Source organism: Schistocerca americana, chromosome 11 (assembly GCF_021461395.2).
Source record: "Schistocerca americana isolate TAMUIC-IGC-003095 chromosome 11, iqSchAmer2.1, whole genome shotgun sequence".
NCBI classification, from domain to species: Eukaryota; Metazoa; Arthropoda; class Insecta; order Orthoptera; family Acrididae; genus Schistocerca; species Schistocerca americana.
Genome location: NC_060129.1, coordinates 25,791,430 through 25,805,550, shown reverse-complemented (window position 1 = coordinate 25,805,550; position 14,121 = coordinate 25,791,430). Strand labels below are relative to the sequence as shown.

Here is a 14,121-nt window from a genome sequence, read left to right as displayed (position 1 = left end):
TCCACAAGCCCCTAGAGGCTGTAAAGAGGACTTTATCGAGGACTTCATCTACCAAGTCCTACATAGGAACCCACTTCTGGAAAGTTCATCCGACGACACTACAGAGCGTCAAAATAATAGGTGCTTGTGCCTGTAAATTTGTGTGTACACAGGGTGGTTCTACAATGATGTTACAGACTTTCAAGGATGATGGAGAAGGATAAATGTATCAATTTGAGGTAAGGGTCCCTGTGCTGGAAACAAATGAGTTGAAAGTTGTAACTGAAAACCGTTATGACACCTCTGACAGTGGAGAATACATGTACTACTACTGTTGTTGCTAAGATTGTAGGTAGGAACTTTCAGAGGTGATAGTATGGACCAAAACAAGGTTAAAAAAGTCCAGTAAACATGGGCCCTAAAATGCATACCTTAAGAGCCATGAGCACTTGTTCAATACAGGAGATGTCTTTGACAGTAATGAAAATGAACAAGTTCCCATAGCTCTTAAGATATCCTTTTTAGAGCCCACGTTTATTGGACATTTTTAACCTTGTTTTGGTCCATACTACCACCTCTGAAAATTGCATACCCTACATTCTCAGCAACAAAACTGCTGTATATAAGTGCATGTAGAGGATCACTGTACATCAGTTTTGGCTCACAAGATGAAGTAGATAAAGCAATAAAAGGACTAAAAAATTCCAACTCTGCAGGCACTGACTGCATACCTGCAACAATATTAAAGAAGAGTGCATCAAACCTAATTGAAATACTCACACATTTATGTGACTGCTCACTTCAGGCAAGCACTTCCCCTGATTTATCGAAAACATCAAAAATTATTCCTGTATATAAAAAAGACGATAAAGATAATGTAAATAACTACAGACCTACCACAATTTCCTCCTGCATCTCTAAAGTATTAGAGGAGTTATGTATGACAAACTTATGAAACTTGTAAATAAGAACAGTATCCTATGTAATCAACAACACAGATTCTGAAATAAGAAGTCAACGACAACTGCAATTTACGAGTGCATCAATTCCGTCCTAAACCTGATGGACAAAAAACAGGAATCAATAGGAGTATTTACTGACTTGTCAAAATCTTTTGACATGGTGGCTCATAAAATTTTGCTATCAAAGCTTGAAAGATACAGTATTCTAGGTCTGTCCGACAAATGGATCAGTTCCTTCCTTAATAATCGTAAGCAGACAGTGTGCATCAAGCACACAAATATTGGACTAAAAACTGTATCTGAACACTTATCTAACTATAAACAAATTAAATGTGGTGTACCCCAAGGAGCAGCAATGGGGCCCTTTCTGTTCCTTCTGTACATAAATGATCTAAACTTAAATGTTGAAGCACATAAAACAATCATATTTGCAGATGACACCGCAATACTACTAAAAGGAGACAGCAATGAACAGCTACAGCAGTCAGTAAATGCAGTCAGTAAATGCAGTCATGAAACAACTTAGCAGCTGGGCACAGAATAATCAGCTTGTAATAAACAGCAAAAATGCCATTGCACTAAAATTCCACAATGTTCTTGTCAAGGATATGTTTATCCCATTCGTCTCTATCAATGACGAACCAGTTAGTAACAGTACTGAAACCAAATTCTCAACACTTTGGCTGCAGAGCAACGTCAGATGGAATAAGCATATTGAATATCTCAATTCAGAACTGAGCAAAACATGTTACCTTCTTTGCTCATTAAAATCATGCTGTAGTGAGAAAACAGTAATGAATGCGTATCATACCTACTTTCATTCTCATCTTAGATATGGGGTCACCTTCTGGGTAAACACTGAAATATCTAATAGCACATTTAAACTGCAAGAAGAGCTATTACAATCTTGTTTCAGTATAAGCCTAGAGAATCTCTTGAACCTCTGTTTAAGAAATGTGGTATTCCTCTGTTTCCATGTGTACACATTATGTAATCCCTTTTATTCTTTGAAATAAATGTAATAGGTAAGGACTGCAGTCTGCAAAAAAACTGTGATACACGTGATCACTTACCAGACAAAACAGAAACTTACATATAACTCAAGTCAGCACAGCTCTGTGCCGAAAAGGTACTTTTCACAGGGGAATTAAGCTTTATAACAAACTTCCTGAAAATGTAAAAGCTATTACTGAGATCAATACCTTTGCAAAATCTCTAGTCATATTTACAGCACCACTGTTTTTACTCCATTGAAGAATATTTAAATTTATGAAGTGTGCTATATAAATACTTATGCATAAAGTGTGTTATTGTAACCTTAAATAAGCATGCCTAGAAATGACTTTCAGCTGTATATTTATAACTTGAATTGTCCAATGTCTTATGCATAAGCTACTTTGTAGACAACAGGACCAATAAATACAACAACCACAACAAGAACAACAACAACAGTGCCGGTACATGTATTCAACTGTCAGGGCTATAAGAATGATTATCATTTGTACTTTTAACTCATTCCGTTTCAAAACCATATTTACCACAAATTGATGCATCATCCTAGACAGTTTGCATCATCATCATCATCATCATCTCAGAATCATCCTCTATATACATACAGGCACCAGCAATTATAATTTTGACGGTCTACAGCATCATCGGATGATGTTTCTGGGCATTGGTCCCTAGGTACAACTTTAACTACTAAGCCCACTTTACAACCTCTAGAAGTGTACAACATGAATTATGAAACACCCTGTCTAATACAATATATTACTATTATTATTATTATTATTATTATTATTATTATTATTCTGTTTCCATAGTTTCAAAACTATTATTTCGATTACATGTGGGTTAGGTATTAAGTATCAGTAAGAGCAATAAAAGAGTGAATGCTGTGAATTTTCATAGAATGAAAAGTAGAAAATTGATGCTGGTTGCTAACCATGTGATTCACTTGTAATTGTATAATGGTGATATTTACGACCTGCTAGGATTTTTGGCCACTTACTTTGACTTTCTGAAAACACAATTTGACATTCTACAATCATTCTTCTATCAAATTTTTGCATCAAATTAGTCAATTCTTACGATAGAGTGAATTTTATAGCAACAACACATGGTTTTCGAAAAGTGTAAAGGTCTTCTGTTTTCTGATGTAATTTTTCTATAGGAAAATTTAATCAAATAGCAAAGTTTTGTGCTCCATTGGTGTAGAATTTAATACTCTACACTTTTTGTAACTTCAGAATTTTCAATTAAATGCTTGGTTTTCGTGGCAGAACCAGAAAAGGCACAATATTTTGATGTGTTTTATTTATTTATTTTTAATCACAGCTGATGCTCCACCCACAAATCGGGGAAAACTCAGATCATTCACATTTGACCTACACTTGAGTATTGCTCATCAGTGTGGGATCCGTACCAGGTCGGGTTGACAGAGGAGATAGAGAAGATCCAAAGAAGAGCGGCGCGTTTCGTCACAGGGTTATTTGGTAAGCGTGATAGCGTTACGGAGATGTTAAGCAAACTTGAGTGGCAGACTCTGCAAGAGAGGCGCTCTGCATCGCGGTGTAGCTTGCTGTCCAGGTTTTGAGAGGATGCATTTCTGGATTCCAGAATTCCACTAATTTTTTGAAAGCTGAACTCTAATTTTCTTGGCTTAATATTTCAATGTTTATGAAATCATTTCTCATGAACTGTGTGCCAAACGTGCAGGTACATTCTGTGGTATATGTGGGTACTGTTTGCAAACTGTGTTTTGAATAGAGTTACTAGTAAAGAAGTAATAAATTAAAATGTCACAACCGATGTTGCCATTTTACTGCAAAAACAGCAAAAATTTAGTAAGTGATGAATTTTTGTCAGTTTTGTCTGGGGTGTCAGTGACAAAAAGTTTCAAAAAGCTTTGAGATTATATTTAAGGTATGCTAGAAGTTATTACATACTACCATCCTTAAATACTCCGTGAATAAAATCTGGGTACTCGTGTGCCAGAAGTTATGCTGATCCGAGTCACTGACACACTAAACAAAATGATGAAAGGAAGAAAGTTATTGCTTACCAAATTCTTGCTACCTGAGAAGTAAAAAGAGGAACATCGGGCAAGATGTTTTAATTTATTACTTCCGTATTACTTATTCTAATCACAACACAGTTTGCAAACAGTCTCTATCTTTATCATTGCACAACATGTAGTTCAGAAACTATGACTTTATAAACACTGAAGTGATGAAAACTAGCTTTTACTTCAAATGGATTGCAAATTACTCGGATTATATTCATTCAGCGTTTCATAATGGCAGCACTTAGCAACTACCAACAAACTTTAACCCTCGCAATACAAGGTGGGGGAGGTGGGGGGGAGTGAGTGTACTTTATGCTTACTTTTTGAAAGATTTGCAATCTAATCAGTAACTTTATATTTTAAAATTTTAGCACAATATTTGTCATTTTTAATGAATTATTCTACCAGATTCCACATATGCTTTAAAATTTTGTGTTAAACTTAACCCACAAATTTAAATCTCGGTAGCAGATGTCACTTTGCCCAATGTTATATTCAATATTTTGCGATTCAGGACCTTACTTACACATCAATATCTTTTTGTAATGCATGTTGAGAGTAAAAGTCAGCAACAATGAATGAACTATGCATTTTTTTAATTTTTTTTGTGGTGGTCATGAAGTTGGTAGTACACATTATTAAAGTGCGTTGGTATTGCTAAGAGTGTGCTAAAGGTATTTATCTGGTTCCAGACCCTACTTACACATCAGTAGCTCTTTAAAAAGTTAATGGAATTCAACAGAAATTTATGATTTTTCCCCCCTTCTTCTCGGGTGGACATAAAGTAACCCCTGGTAATGTGCATTATAGAAAGTGCTTCAGTATTACTAGGGAGAAGGATAATGGTGACACGGACAATAACATGATGGTGGATATTGTAAATAAATAGTTTTACAGTTAAAGCTGACCACGAAATCCTTTAAAAATTTTTACACAATTATGAACCCCAACAATGAGGACTTAATTATTGGACTCCACAGACCTAGAACTGTGGGCAAACACAAGACCAAAATGTAAGTGTACCTAAGGAAGTTGGAGATTTGAGAGACAACTAAGTGGGGGGCTGCCTATTTTTTCTGAAATAATAAATACACGCAAGACTTCTGCACCCTCATCAGCTATAGTGGGCACAGAATACCGCGGTCAGTAGATGCGCAGTGAGCAAGGCACGAGTGGGGAGAGCGGCAATAGGAGAGTTAACCACAAGTGCCGAAGGGAAAATGCTGAGCGCTGGAGGGGGAGCGCCATTCTAAACTAAAATCTGCACTCACACTTTTTCTAAATATTAAGTGAAGCCCCTCCACACCCACACTTGCATGGTGACCATTCAAAAACCTCTATCAACCTCTCCTTTGGTTAGTATCTAAAAAGAATTCTGCTGAGAATGCAGCAATTTATTTTTGCCTGGCTGGTTACCCATTTGTAACTTTCAGAGGAGCATCATGAGGCAAATTTTAAGTAAAACCTACACAATTCTCTGATTGCCGTGTTCTAACTTGCTTCTTTGCCAAAACACACACAATGTCATCTCCGTAACATGTTGCGCAGGCGCAACTGTGAGAGAATTCTGGACCAGTGGTTTATTGAGTTCATTAAGTGATGAAATGAGGAAAAGGAAGGTCAGTAGCCTATGAAAAGGCACATCTTCAGTACAAAGTAGATGTGTAATGTCTTCACTCATGTTGTTCCAAACCCATAGCATTTTTCATTTCTGAAGCTTTTGATGGCCCTTAAAAATTGCATTCTTTCAGCCAAGAAGTCTGTAGTTAGTGAAATAACACGGTAGATAATGAAGTTTTGCATATTAAGCATATCACAAAATACTCTCCTCTTTGCGTGCTACTATTTGCCAAAATCTCATTTCGATATCTCGAACAGTTTATGAAAATATGAGGAATGTTGCGGACATTTCACTCTGCTGCTGTGTGATCACAAATGAGTGTGCTACATCTCGAGGTTCGTGACAGACAGATACCTCCACCCAAGTCTAAAGAAAAATTCAATATGTTATCTAAATTTCATATGCAGCAACACATTATGTAATATGCACTAAATGCAAAATCATAACGACACCTATTTTTTCATTGTAAACTTTTTAAAATTTTGCACAGTATCTTACTTCCACTTAAATATCACAATAACTATAGCCATTAACGAAACTAAGGGCACATAATCACGAAACTGATATACAGAGTTTCAGAAGCAATGGTCAGTATTCAAGAATATGACGGGAATAATCATTCGAAACAAAAAAGTCAAGTAAACAAGGGGGCTAAAATGCATACCTTAAGAGCTATGAGGAATTCTTGATCTTCGATACTGTGAAACAAATCTCTTCTACTGCAAGCTCTTAGCTTTCCATATTTTGGGAAGCGATAGTATGGGCTAAAACAAGAAAAAAAAGTCCAGTAAACATGTGCCCTAAAATGCATAACTTAAGAGCTATGAGCACTTTTTTATCTTCGCTATTTTGAAACATAACCCTTCTAATGAACAAGTGCTCACAACTTTTAAGGTATGCATTTTTGAGCACATGTTTACTGAACATGTTTTTATTGTTTTGATCCATACTACCACTTCCCAAAGTATGGGAAGCAAAGAGCTTGCAGTAGAAGAGATTTATTTCACAATATTGAAAACCAAGAATACCTCATAGCTCTTAAGGTATGCATTTTAGCCCCCATGTTTACTTGACTTTTTTGTTTCAAATGATCATTCCTGTTATATCCCTGAATATTGACAACCACTTCTGAAACATCCTGTATAAAGCAATAAGTAACGCAAAAATGAAATTTTTTTACCAAATAGTTTTTGTAAAATCATTTGAGAAAGATTGCAGAGCACGCGCCTCAATTCTGACATCGCCGACTGGTCGAAAGGTAGCAAACACTGATGGCCGCACCTTCCAAACAAACAAATGAACTCGCCCAGCACTAGCAATGAAACACTTTCACCACACATCGCCCACTGTATCCTTCACAGACTCTTACTACGTTTCGTGTGAGTACGATTCGGGAAGAAGCAACAGAAACAGTGGGACTCACCGGCAGCAGGCGATGATGCCACCAAACACGGTGATGGCAGTGAGGACGTGCTCCACAGTCAGGACATCCTCGTCGTAGATTGTGAGGATCAGCAGCACGGCCAGGAAGGCGCCCGTCATGAAGGAGACATTCCTAAGGGCAAAAACACCGACAATGACAGTAAATTTAACGGGGCTCCATGTCAGGAGAGCCAAAGGCGAGGAGACTATAAAGTTCGATTTAAATTACTTAGCACCTGACGGTTAAGGCCCAAAGGCGGAACTTGACAGCAAAAAGTACTGTGTGGATACAGTTTGCAAAACGCCAAATTTTGCACAGTGACAGAAAATCATTTTAACAGTTTGACTGCTAACCCCATTAATTTGTGGGTACAGAAATTTCAGCAGACAGCTGAGGTCATCAGTCCCCTAAACTTAGAACTATTTAAACCTATCGACATCACACACATCCGTGCCCGAGGAACGATTCGAACCTGCGACTGTAGCAGCAGCACGGTTCCAAACTGAAGTGCCTAGAACCGCTCGGCCACCGCGGCTGGCTGCGTTGAATGTCGACATTTCTGTCGTAGCCCCAAATATTTAAATGACCAAGAGAGATAAGTCACAAGAAGAAAACAGCGTGTCCAAATAAAAATGGAAAAACTTGAGAAACAAGTTTTACATAAGCAACGTCTTCAAAACTTTGTAAAATGTATAATGTTGGTACACTTGCCGCAGAACTTTAAGATAGTGACATGTGCATCCAATGCGGTGTGGTTGCAAAACCTAAAAACTGCTATCTCGACAGCCACTTATAACGTGCAGGCCTGCGTGCATTCTATGATATGCTTGCTACACTGTCAGCACGATAACTGATGACGTGGCATCTAGAGGCCTTTCTTTTCCTAAATGTGTAAGTGACTGATGGTGCAGCATCTCATTTTAAATACCGCTTTCAACTTTATGAGCTTGGAACACACTGTAAAAAAATTAAGACAAAAAACTGATGTTTTCAGCAACAGGGCATGGAAAAAGTGCATGTGATCGGATAGGAGGTCTTTGTAAACAACTTGCAACAAGATTTAATCTCCAGCATGAAGCTGTTGATACTTTAGGAGGTGCTATTGGATTTGCACAAACCATATCAAAATTACTACAAAACACGAAAATCTTACTTCCAAATGAAAATACGAGAGCTGTCCAGAAAGTAAGTTACGATTGATCGCGAAATGAAAATCACAGTGAAAATCAGAAATGTTTCATTTGTAACAGTTAGCTACACCTTTCAGCTACTTCTCTACGTAGTCGCCATTCTGACTCAGACATTCGTCGTAGCGTTGTACCAACTTTCCAATAACCTCATCATAGAAGGCATACACCAGTGCTTTCCGCCAATTCTCTACGCTGGCCTAAAGCTCGTTGTCCGTGCCAAAATGTTGTCTTCATAGCCAGCGGTTCGTTTGAGCAGAGATGAAACTCAGTGGGAGACAATTACGGGCTGTATTGAGGGTAACCAAACATTTCCAATTGAAACGATGCAGGAACATCTTCATTGCCCCTGGAGAATGAGGCTGAGAATTGTCTTGAAGAAGAAACCGCACGACAGTTATGTAATGTTGGTTGCATAGCTTCAGGGGAAAATTCTCACCAGGCCCTCGTACTTGGTGGGAGACACTATTTTCTATAACATCTTTACGCGCTCACTAAGAGCTCAGGAATGAAAAGAGTGACATAATCCTACCTAGAGTCATACTGCCCAACGCATCTTTGCAAACCTTTATCGGATTTTCATAGTCGTTTCCATTTCGTGACCGATCGTAACTTACTTTCTGGACAGCCCTCGTACATTAGGGGAATTCCATTTAAAAAAGCGACAACAGTAGTCTGCTATGAAGCCAGTGGTTGGAATTCAGTCAAGTCAGTGCTGGGATCTATCCCGGAGTGGCACATACATTGCAACAACAGTTTTCCACAAAGTGCGGCCTGTTACTGCGTGTGAAAGGTAGGTACCTCAGTATGAGTTAGCAAACATTGTTGTAACTTCCTTCTGTGGCGGATAGGTAGATAATTAGACCCTCTCATGTGGTGCAAGATGTAGCCGTCTCCTTTATGACACCATCATCCGGCAAATTCTTTCAAGCGGCCATCATCAACAGCTCAGTGTGCAGTTCCCATTTCCCAAATACTCCTCTGATTGGATCATCCTTATCCACATGCAATTTCAGCTCAGGAGCAGATGGAAAAAAAAAAAAAAAAAAAAGAAAATCAAATGAACCCTTTTCAACAGTGCAGTGTTGACTGTTAGGAGTGTAACCAATTTTAATTCATGGAATATGATAAGGAAGTAAAATCATGACACAAGACAATAAAAATTTGTGAATAATATCAGAAACAGAAAAATGTATATACAAAGCGATTTCTATACCTAATTTTTTTATGAAGTGCTTGAACAAAATGAACAGTTGTTTCCCATTCACTTATATGTAAAGTAATTATGTTCACTATGATATAATGATTTGCATCACATTTACTCAACATCTGCAATCGATTTAAATTTTTAAGTGTCCTGGATTTTTTGACTTTAAGAGTAGCTAGGTCTAACATAAAAATTTCTGAAATTTTACACTGCAAAATATTGCCCACTCCACTTCTACCCTCCATAAGTACAGTGTCCAACTAATGCACAACCCAATTTTTAGAATATTCAGGATGGGGGTTCTAGAGAAAAATAATTCATACAAAATAAAAAAAATTCACATACTCTTATCTTCACATAGAAACATTTTGATAGTTTAAGAATTTCAGGTGTTGATGCCATAGATGGTAGTTAGTAGTCTTTCCATTTTATCAGTTCTCAAGGCAGTTAACATCCTATGATTATGCATATTTTTCAAAACATGGAAGTTTGCTAAAAGTTACAAATGATGAAGGTTTTTATTAAAAATAATTTCACATTTCTATCGCTCATAGTTTTCTTATTACATTTTTCCCCATATCATCATGACATTTTCACAAATACTCTCATTTAGAGAGGTTATAACATTTTAACAAATCATCAGAAAATTAAACAATGAAAAATCCAGGATGGAATGTAACTATATTATGAAAAGGAAACTTACTACTCACCATATAACGGAGATGGTGAGATGCAGATAGGCCCAACAAAAAGACTGTCACAAATAAAGCTTTCGGCCAGTAATGCCTTTGTCAACAGTACACACACACACACACACACACACACACACACACACACACACACACACACACACACACACACGTACATATCTGCAGTCTCAGGCAACTGATACTGCACACACTCTCTCTCTCTCTCTCTCTCTCTCTCTCTCTCTCTCTCTCTCTCTGTGTGTGTGTGTGTGTGTGTGTGTGTGTGTGTGTGTGTGTGTGTGTGTACTGTTGACGACGGCATTACTGGCCGAAAGCTTTATTTGTGACAGTCTTTTTGTTGGGCCTATCTGCATCTCACCATCTCCGTTATATGGTGAGTAGCAACTTTCCTTTTCATAACATTGTTACAGCAGAAAATTTAAATATTTCAGTATTTGAAAGGTGTCTCATGGAATTTCAATACACCATTTTTTTTTTCAGGGAACTTGGAAATAACAATGTAACACACTTGCTCTTGGCCTACATGATTTGAGATGAAACTGCCCTGATGCCTCAGCAAATGTCCTATCTACCAATCCTTTCTTTTTCCCATTCAGCTGAGTAGCACTTCATTAGTTACTCTATCTACCCATGTAGTTCTCAACGTTTTTCTGTAGCACCTCATCTCAAAACCTTCTGTTCTTTTCATGTCTGAACATTGTGTCATGCATGTTTCACTTCTGTGAGATGCTACACTCCACACACATCTCCAGAAAAAGACTACCCAACACAGTAATCTATACTGAATATTAACAAATCTCTCTTTTTCAGGGGTGTTCTTTCAGTGTCTCACTTCCTAAGCTAATTCCCTCTGCATTGACTGGTTTAAATTGTTTCACTTTTTTCTCTCTCAGCTGGGCCCACAGCATACATGATGTCAAAATATGACATTTTTATATAAATTGATTCCCAGCTAGTTGCGAAATTTTTACTGACTCGTGCTGGCCATATTTCTTCACAACAAGCAGGTTTTTGCTAGTATGCCATTGTTGAATGTACCTGTTGATGTTACAGTTAATATAGTATTAATAATAATTAATAAGTATAATAATATAGCCTATGTATGTTTCATATAAAGTTGTTTTACTAATTTAATTACATGGTTCACGATGTGGGTTCCTGTAGTCATGTCCTAGTTCATGAACCACGGGCAACGTATGAGTGGCCAAGTAAGTGGTCCCGACAGTCGGGATACCAGTTACTTTGGAATAAGACTGGGCATCTCTGACATATTCTGGGTCGTGGTCACCTTTGTGCTCATACGGCAAAGACTACCAAATCCTCCAGTTAGTCCCTCAGCCGTTAGGGGTAAAACCCAATGGGACTCGGGGCAAGTAAGGCTAGCAACCTGCTTCCCTGGTATTTTAAATATGATGCTGGCAACAATCAGAGCAAAATGCCTCGGACCTTTGGAGGTGATGGAGTCCCACCTCTAACTGACAAACCAGGGACTCCTAAGATACGACTTGGCAAACAAATGGTAATGAGATGGGGAGAGCTATTAATATCAATGGGGGCTACTCTGGGAAGAAGGTAGAGCTGGCAGAGGCTGCAAGTAAGATGGGGCTGGACGTTTTAGCTGTTAGTGACATTCGGGTAAGGGGTGAGAAAGAAGAGGAAGTGGGAGAATACAAGGTCTACCTGTCAGGAGTCAAAGCAGGAATAGCACAATGGGGTGTAGGGCATTAGATCAGGAAAGAAATGGAACCCAGCGTAGTTGCAATAAGGTATGTAAACGAACGACTGATGTGAATAGATTTGACAGTGTCTAGCAAGAAAATTAGGATTGTATCAGTATATTCGCATTGTGAAGGGGCAGATCAAGATAAGATGGATAGTTTTTATGAGGCACTCAGCGATGTAGTTGTTAGAGTAAAGGACAAGGACAGGGTTCTGCTCATGGGCGATTTTAACGCCAGGATTGGAAATCAAACAGAAGGGTATGAAAAGGTAAAAGGTTATGGGTAAATTTGGAGAGGATATGGAGATGGAGACCAACAGGAACGGGAAACAACTCTTGGATTTCTGTGCCAGTATGGGCTTAGTAATCACAAACTCCTTTTTTAAACATAAGAACATTCACCGGTATACTTGGGAAGGCATAGGAACCAGATCTGTCATTGACTATATAATAACAGATCATGAATTCAGGAAGGCTGTGAGGGACGCACGTGTATTCAGGGGATTCTTTGATGACACTGATCATTATTTAATCTGCAGTGAAATTGGGATTGTGAGGCCGAAAGTGCAGGAGGTCAGGTCCATATGTAGGAGGATAAGGGTGGAGAAACTTCAGGATAAGGAAATCAGGCACAAGTACATAACAGCGATCTCAGAAAGGCACCAGTTAGTTGAATGTAGTCAATTACAATCAATGGAAAAGGAATGGACAAGTTACAGGGACACAGTACTAGAAGTGGCTAAAGAATGTCCTGGAACAGTAGTGTGTAAAAGTAGGATGAAGCAAACAGCTTGGTGGAATGACACAGTCAAGGCAGCCAATAAAAGGAAAAAGAAGGCGTATCAAAAATGGCTACATACTAGAACTCAGGTAGACAGAGAAAGTTACGTTGAAGAAAGAAACAAAGCCAAACAGATAATTGCAGCATCCAAGAAGAAATCTTGGGAAGACTTTGGAAACAGGTTGGAGACTATGGGTCAAGCTGCTGGAAAACCATTCTGGAGTGTAATTAGCAGTCTTCGAAAGGGAGGTAAGAAGGAAATGACAAGTATTTTGGACAGGTCAGGAAAACTGCTGGTGAATCCTGTGGATGCCTTGGGCAGATGGAGGGAATATTTTGAAGAGTTGCTCAATGTAGGTGAAAATACGATCAGTAATGTTTCAGATTTCGAGGTAGAATGGGATAGGAATGATGATGGAAATAGGATCACATTTGAGGAAGTGGAGAAAATGGTCAATAGATTGCAGTGCAATAAAGCAGCTGAGGTGGATGAAATTAAGTCGGAACTCATCAAATACAGTGGAATGTCAGGTCTTAAATGGCTACACAGGATAATTGAATTGGCCTGGGAGTCGGGACAGTTTCCATCAGACTGGACAAAAGCAGTAATCAAACCAATCTTTAAACATGGAAACAGAAAAGATTGTAACAACTACAGAGGCATCTCTTTAATCAGTGTTGTGGGTAAAATCTTCTCAGGTATTGTTGAAAGGAAAGTGCGAGTATTAGTTGAGGACCAATTGGATGAAAATCAGTGTGGGTTTAGACATCTAAGAGGTTGTCAGGACCAGATCTTTAGCTTACAGCAAATAATGGAGAAGTGTTATGAGTGGAACAGGGAATTGTATCTATGCTTTATAGATCTAGAAAAGGTATATGACCGGGTTCCTAGGAGGAAGTTATTGTCTGTTCTACAAGATTATGGAATAGGAGGCAAACTTTTGCAAGCAATTAAAGGTCTTTACATAGATAGTCAGGCAGCAGTTAAGAGTTGACGGTAAATTGAGTTCATGGTTCAGAGTAGTTTCAGGGGTAAGACAAGGCTGCAACCTGTCTCCACTGTTGTTCATGTTATTTATGGATCATATGTTGAAAACAATAGACTGGCTGGGTGAGATTAAGATATGTGAACACAAAATAAGCAGTCTTGCATATGTGGATGACTTAGTTGTGATGGCAGATTCGATAGAAAGTTTGCAAAGTAATATTTCAGAGCTAGTTCAGGAATACAGAAATACAAGTCGCTGAGGAATGAAATAAATAGGAAGTGCAGGGAAGCCAAGACGAAATGGCTGCAGGAAAAATGTGAAGACATCGAAAAAGATATGATTGTCGGAAGGACAGACTCAGCATACAGGAAAGTCAAAACAACCTTTGGTGGCATTAAAAGCAACGGTGGTAACATTAAGAGTGCAACGGGAATTCCACTGTTAAATGCAGAGGAGGGAGCAGATAGGTGGAAAG

At 38.4% G+C, this 14,121-nt stretch overlaps 1 protein-coding gene across 2 annotated transcripts in view; it reads right to left on the bottom strand.

Moving 5' to 3' along the window:
* LOC124553612 (autophagy-related protein 9A) overlaps positions 1-14,121 on the bottom strand; it is a 142,363-nt gene that overhangs the window by 49,820 nt on the left and 78,422 nt on the right. For both annotated transcript variants that reach the window (XM_047127466.1, XM_047127467.1), the window contains exon 9: positions 7,053-7,184. In XM_047127466.1, the coding sequence (XP_046983422.1) occupies positions 7,053-7,184 (132 nt within the window). The remainder of the gene's footprint in view (positions 1-7,052; positions 7,185-14,121) is intronic.